Source organism: Entelurus aequoreus, linkage group LG03 (assembly GCF_033978785.1).
Source record: "Entelurus aequoreus isolate RoL-2023_Sb linkage group LG03, RoL_Eaeq_v1.1, whole genome shotgun sequence".
Lineage (NCBI taxonomy): Eukaryota > Metazoa > Chordata > Actinopteri > Syngnathiformes > Syngnathidae > Entelurus > Entelurus aequoreus.
Window position 1 is genome coordinate 62,998,935 of NC_084733.1, and position 7,500 is coordinate 63,006,434.

The window sequence follows — 7,500 nt, forward strand, 5'->3', positions numbered from 1 at the left end:
GTTCTGCGTCGTGTTTGTGTCTCCTCTCAATTGCTCTGTTTATTGCAGTTCTGAGTGTTGCTGGGTCGGGTTTGGTTTTGGAATTGGATTGCATTGTTATGGTATTGCTGTGTATTGTTTTGTTGGATTGATTAATTAAAAAAAAAAAATTAATAATCTTAAAAAATAATTTTAAAACAATTAAAAAAAAAAAAAAGAGAATCGATTCTGAATCGCACAACGTGAGAATCGCGATTCGAATTCGAATCGATTTTTCCCCACACCCCTAATATGTATATATATATATATATATATATATATATATATATATATATATATATATATATATATATATATATATATATATATATATATATATATATATATATATATATATATATATATATATATATATATATATATATATATATATATAATGTATGTATGTACTGTATGTATGTATAAATGCATAGCTAAAATATGTTTAATTATAAAATGTTTGTGATGACGACCTACAACAGGTGTCTCAACTGTGGCCTCCTGCTTGTCTTTCATTGACCCTTGGCATATTATGAATGTAAAATGTATTGTTAAAGAGGTATTTTATTAAATATCACTCTAATTTGCTCAATCGGCTATAACCCAAGGCTAAGATGTTTTATTTTTTAATTGTTTAGCATACATTAGTCTACATTGGATTTAGTTTTTGCATTTTGAATATACAAAGTTGGTTTATCATGTGACTGAGTTAGAACCTTCCTGTAGGAGATTTTAATCAATAATATTACAATCGGTTCGATCGTTTTGACACGTGTCAAAGGAAGTGAACAGTGTTACCGTTGAAACACGAGAACAATACAGTCTGATTGACGCTTGCAGGTGGAAATCAGGCAGCAAAATTAGCCATGAAAGGAGGAATAATGCTGATCATGAAGTTCAGTATCTACACAATGCAGCAAACAATGAACACAAATAGATCTGACATGCTCAATCACAAAAAAAAAACAGGTGACTGAAATTACAAAGAAAAGCAAGATGCCAGGTTTCAAACCTTGGCCACACAAAAATCTGGGCTTACTGACCCCCTGCTTTACCCCCCCCCCCCCCCCCCCTCCAACCCCGAAGACATTATCCAGCTCAGCTTCGCATCAATCCCTGTCAGGTGTAAGGATTAGCCTGCAGCTTCGCAGGCCGCCCGGCTCGATGCCAGCCAGGGCATCGCTGGTGTCAGACCACTTTGATTGCCGCTGTTTACTACAAAAATGTTTGTGCGTGTGGCATTTTTCACTTTTAGACCACAGAGTAAAATACAAATAGCAAGTCATGTCTCCTGTTTGATGACGGCAGTGATGATATTCTATGATACAACACTGAAATCCATCCGCTTAGCTGAGGTCGGGTCGCGGGGGCAGCAGCCAAAGCAGTGAAGCTCAGACTTCCCTCTCCCCCGCCACTTGGTCCAGCTCCTCCCTCTACTGATATAACATTGAACTATTTATTGGACAGGTTGTTTCTTTCGGTTTGGGGCTACGGTGCTCTGTGTTGTTCTGGCAAGCATTTGACATCTGGCCAGTGTGTCTTCATGTGGAAATGTATCGTGGAAGTAGGGTAAGAGCTCGGTGGCCGACATGGCCAAACACACTGAAAGGCTCCAAGCCAAAGAAATTGTCCAAACACCATGAAACAAATGCGGCAGACTGCCGCAAATTAAAGCTAAATTAATGCAAAAGAAAACTGCTGGCAAAGACAAAAACACAAACAAAACACATAATTGACAGAAATGTTGCAAGTTCACACAACAAAACAAAAGTGAGTCAGGCTATCAGGAAGTTAGCAAGGCTACCTGGAAGTTTGTTTGATTACCAGGAAGTTTGCCAGGTTACCGGAAGGTTTGCCAGGCTGCCAGGAAGTTAGCCAGGTTCTCTAGAAGTTAGCCAGTTTACCAAGAGGTTTGCCAGTCTACCCGGAAGTTAGCCAGGCTACCAAAAGGTTTGCCAGGTTCTCTAGAAAGTAGCCAGGTTACCAAGAGGTTTGCCAGTCTACCAGCAAGTTTGCCGGGCTACAAATAAGTGATCTTAGTTACCAGGAAGTTAGTTAGGCTACCAAAAAATTAGCCGGGTTCTCTAGAAAGTAGCCAGGTTACCAAGAGGTTGGCCAGTCTACCAGGAAGTTAGCCAGGCTACAAATAAGTGAGCTTGGTGAGCAGGAAGTTAGCCAGATTACAAAAAAAGTTAGCCAGGCTTCCATAAATGTACCCTGGTTATGAGGAAGTTTGTTTGATTGCCAGGAAGTTAGCTAGGTTACCAAGAGGTTCGCTTGCTACCAAAAAGTTAGCTGGGTTACAAATAAGTGAGCATGATTACCAGGGAGTTATCCAAGTTGCCAAGAAGTTCTCCAGGTTACCAGGGAGTTAGCCTGGCTACCAGGAACTTAACCAGATTACCAGAAAGTAAACCAGGTTCCCCAACAGTTAGCCAGGCTACCAATAAGTTAGACAGACTACAAGGAATTTAGCCAGAATACCAGGAAGTTAGCCAGGCTAACTGGAAGTTACCTAAGTAAGCTTGGTTACCAGGAAGTTATCCAAGTTATCAAGAAGTTATCAAGGTTAGTAGGGAGTTAGCCATGTGACCAGGAACTTAGCTGGTATACCAGAAACTAAGCCAGGTTTTCCAAAAGTAAGCTAGGTTCCCTAAAAGTTAGCCAGATTACCAGGAAGTTAGCCAGGCTACAAATAAATGAGCTTGGTTACCAGAAAGTTAGCCAGTTTACAAATAGGTTAGCCGGGTTCCCCAGAAGTTAGCTAGACTACCAGGTGTGCTACACCTGAGCGACCTTTGTTTTTAAAGACTTGAGATGTGATCATTTACAGCATCGTAGAGCCACGTATTTTTACGGCTAAAATGTTAAATTTTTCATTCTTCCAACTTTTGTCTGGGCATTCCACTCATGTCTATAACGACATAGATCCCTCAGGTATGGTATGGTATGGAAGGTGTGGTATGGCATAGTATGGTATAGTAAGGTATGGTATGGTATGGTGTGGTATGGTATAGTATAGTAAGGTATGGTATGGAAGGTGTGGTATAGCATGGTATGGAAGGTGTGGTATGACATGGTATAGTAAGGTATGGTATGGAAGGTATGGCATGGTATGTTATGGTATAGTAAGGTATGGAATGGTATGGCATGGTGTGGTATGGTATAGTATAGTAAGGTATGGTATAGAAGGTGTGGTATGGCATGGTATGGAAGGTGTGGTATGACATGGTATGGTATAGTAAGGTATGGTTTTGAAGGTGTGGTATGGCATGGTATGGTTTGGAAGGTATAGTATGATATAGTATGGTATGGCATGTAAGGTGTGGTATGGCATGGTTTGTTATGGTATAGTAAAGTATGGTATAGTAAGGTATGGTATGATATGGAAGGTGTGGTATGACATGGTATGGTATAGTAAGGTTTGGTATGAAGGTATGGCATGGTATGGTATAGTGAGGTATGGAATGGCATGGTATGAAAGGTATGGTATAGTATAGTAAGGTATGGCAGGTATGGTATGTTATGGTATGGTATAGTAAGGTATGGCATGGAATGGTGTGGTATGGTATAGTATAGTAAGGTATGGTATAGAAGGTGTGGTATGGCATGGTATGGAAGGTGTGGTATGACATGGTATGGTATAGTAAGGTATGGCATGGAAGGTGTGGTATGGCATGGTATGTTATGGTATAGTAAAGTATGGCATGGTATGGTATAGTAAGGTATGGTATGATATGGAAGGTGTGGTATGACATGGTATGGTACAGTAAGGTATGGTATGAAGGTATGGCATGGTATGGTATAGTGAGGTATGGAATGGTATGGAAGGTATGGTATAGTATAGTAAGGTATGGCATGGAAGGTGTGGTATGGCATGGTATGTTATGGTATAGTAAGGTATGGTATGGTATAGTAAAGTATGGTATGGAAGGTGTGGTATGGCATGGTATAGTAAGGTATGGTATGGAAGGTGTGGTATGGTATGATATGGCATGGTATGGTAGGTGTGGCACTCCTGGTACCATAACTAATTTCAGTGTTTCTCTCACGTTGTTTCTGGGGTTTGTTTGTGTTTTTGGCTCAAATCCTCTCGCATTTGTTTTCGACCCTGCAACGTTTATGTGATTGCAGCATTTCTGCCTCGCATTTGTTTTTGACCCTGCGACGTTTATGTGATTGCAGCATTTCTGCCTCGCATTTGTTTTATGGTGTTTGTTTTTGGTTTGGGATCATTCCTCTTTGGATGTTGTCGCTGCCTCGCCGTAGGCTGAGAGGGGGGCGTGGCCACGCTGCACACGTCTGGTCTGCGTTAGCGAGGATGTTCCATTTAATACCAAGGATGCTTCACCACAACAGAAGTTCTGTCCCTCTCGTTTCCTCTTGCACTCACCCAGTGAGTCATGGCGCTTCAAGGTTGTTTGGAGAAAAACATCCATTGAATAATGTGGCGTTCAACTGGTGCGCTCCCCGACTGCCAAGGTGAGGTAAAACGCTGCGGCATGACGCGGCCATATTTGTTGTTGTTTCTCACCATGTTAGCAATACCAATATGGACTTGTTGTTTACCCGGACAATGTCAGTTTTGAAGTCATGCGATGGCGCCGTTGTGGTCTTCTTTTGTGGTGCTGACGGATGAGCAAAGATGACATCGGCACAGAGTAGGCGGTGAAGCAGGCTGACAAATCAATCAATCAATGTTTATTTATATAGCCCTAAATCACAAGTGTCTCAAAGGGCAAATCCGATTGCAAGAGGAGAAGAATGCAGATTTACCCCGGACACAACTTGGTATTTATGGAGAAAAGTTGAAACTCCATTTACCAATGTGCTAACAATGTGTCGGTGAACGAACGCTTCATTCATTTATTCATTCCTTCATTAATTTTGTCAAGCCCTACTGACGCTGCCATTTTGATGACATCACTTCCTGTACACTATTATTTTGCAAAGCAATGGTGCACGACTTGGCTCACAAATGTGGAAGAAACAAGTCCAAAATTGCAGCCATTTAGAATATGGACGTTCATACGGTTGCCGAAGTGGTTAAATATCTGCACACGGATGGAGAGAAAGTGCAAGACCAGGACAAATGAGTGGCAGCGAGCAGGGAATCGCTTTTCCGAGGCTGATGTTTGCGAAAATGCTCGCCATTTATATGGCGACTTGGTATCCAAAAGTGACACCAAGAAGGAAAATGTTAAGGAGTTTATCAAGCAATTCAAGGATGTTATCGGCGAAGGGGGCTTTTACCGCAGCAAGTCTTTAATCAAGATTCAAGATGCTTGATTATTGTCCATTCTTTAACATGTACAAGACACATAAGAACTGAAATTTCATTTTCGGCACAGTCCCACTAAGAGCAGACATACGTTACAGGGAGACAAGACGGGACCGCCAACGGATCAGCCACTTATGGCGCTCCTTAAAAAAGGTGGGAAAAAGGTGATATCGTGAAAGGGGGGAAGAGTAAAAAATATCATTCTAAGGCTGGACCCTCGGGAGGGGGTCCAGACTGAGTCCAAGGCATACTTGCCAACCCTCCCGTTTTTATCGGGAGGGCATTAGCGCCTCTCCCGATAACCTCCCGGCAGAAATTTTCTCCCGACAAACTCCCGGTATTCAGCCGGAGCTGAAGGCCACGCCCCCTCCAGCTCAATGCGAACCCGAGTGGGGACAGCCTGTTCTCACGTCCACTTTCCCACAATATAAACAGCTTGCCTGCCCAATGACGTCATAACATCTACGGCTTTTAGAGAGTAGAGTGCACAACTGCGCACACAACAAGGAGACGAAGCAGAAGAACGAGGAAGTTACAGACATGGCGATGCCGTCGACGAGCAAGATGAAGAAATACGCTTGCAAGTTCCAAAACGTATGGAAACAAGAATTTCAGTTAATCCAGGACAGTTCGAAGGGGAAGGGGTATGTATGTTGCCTGTACATTTTGTAGAACAGACTTCTCCATTGAACACGGTGGCCGAAATGATATACTCATTCATGAACGGAGAAGTTAAACAGGACAATGTTGCCATCTACTGGATAGCCTCCGGAACACTGAAATTCAAGTATTTATTTTATGTATAATAAAATAAATAAATAAATATGTATATATATATATGAAATACTTGAGTTGGTGAATTCTAGCTGTAAATATACTCTCCTCTTAACCACGCCCCCATCCACGCCCCCGCCCCAACCACGCCCCCCTCCCTCCCACCTCCCGATATCGGAGGTCTCAAGGTTGGTCCAAGGGAAAATAATTGTGATGAGACCAGGCTTTGTAGGGGGAGGAGGGGGAAAGATCCCCAACACAGCTGAGGAGAAGACACAACCGGGACACAGGCCAATGAAGGATCGCTGTTTACAACTCTGACAAATCCCAGAATATAAGAAAAAACAAATGCCACACATATTCACCGACAAAGGGACACAAGGTAAAAGCGGTTTTCCTTTTTTTTTTAATTTTTATTGTCGCAACATGATTGGTAATGCTTTGGAGAGTATTGACAGTTAAAATGGCTGTTTTTGTGTTGTTTGGATGAAAAAGGGGTTGTTGAACCACTACCCCTTTGTTATGTTGGTTTGCTATTTCAATTTGGGCAGTGAATCATAATGAGTTCAACAAAGCGTTGCACCGCAGAGTGCTTACAAATGCATCTTAAATACCAGGCGGTCTCTGAATGCTACATATTTCCTGCGGTCTTGTGGACAATGTGAGTAAATCAGATCAATGACCCTAATTATTTTATATTGTATATATATGAGACTATATATATATGTGGAAATATATGTATGTATATATATTATATCCAATATATTAATTATACATTCATATATCCATAATATATATATATATATATATATATATATATATATATATATATATATATACATAGATATACATATATAATGGATATAATATATATATTTCCATATATATATATATATATTTTTTTTTTTTCATATACAGTATCCTACCTTGTTTACATCTGTGACGACCTCATATATATATATATATATATATATATATATATATATATATATATATATATATATATATATATATATATATATATATATATATATATATATATATATATCTTTACATGCAGTATTCTTTTGGCCCCCAGCCAAATATTTTCATCCTGATGCGGCCCCCAAGTCCAAAAGTGTGTACCTCCTGCTTAAAACCTTTGTTTCTAACAGAGACATTTTGGACAACTGTATGCGAGGTTGCGGGAACACCTTGGGGAAGACCCTTTTCTGTTCCCAGGGCACAAATCAAGCTCCATTATGGCCCAAGTACTTTTGCGCAACATGGTGGTGTGTTGTTTGCTCCAGTTTGTGTTGTACAGAACCAGAGGAACATTTGGAGTGAGACCACACTGCAACATAATTACAGCTTGACTTTGTCCTCACTTCCCACTCCTGCCTGGGAGTGAATCACAGCCTTCTTCCTGCACTTCCTAGTACTTTGGT

At 40.8% G+C, this 7,500-nt stretch overlaps 1 protein-coding gene across 3 annotated transcripts in view; it reads left to right on the forward strand.

The window, feature by feature from the left end:
* slc4a11 (solute carrier family 4 member 11) overlaps nt 1-7,500 on the forward strand; it is a 195,633-nt gene that overhangs the window by 14,640 nt on the left and 173,493 nt on the right. The window contains exon 1 of one of the 3 annotated variants that reach the window (XM_062042406.1): nt 4,355-4,500. The exons of the other annotated variants lie outside the window; for them this stretch is intronic. Coding sequence (XP_061898390.1) covers nt 4,464-4,500 — 37 coding nt within the window. The 5' untranslated portion in view covers nt 4,355-4,463. Of the gene's footprint in view, nt 1-4,354; nt 4,501-7,500 lie in introns of those variants that run through there. 3 annotated transcript variants of the gene reach the window in all.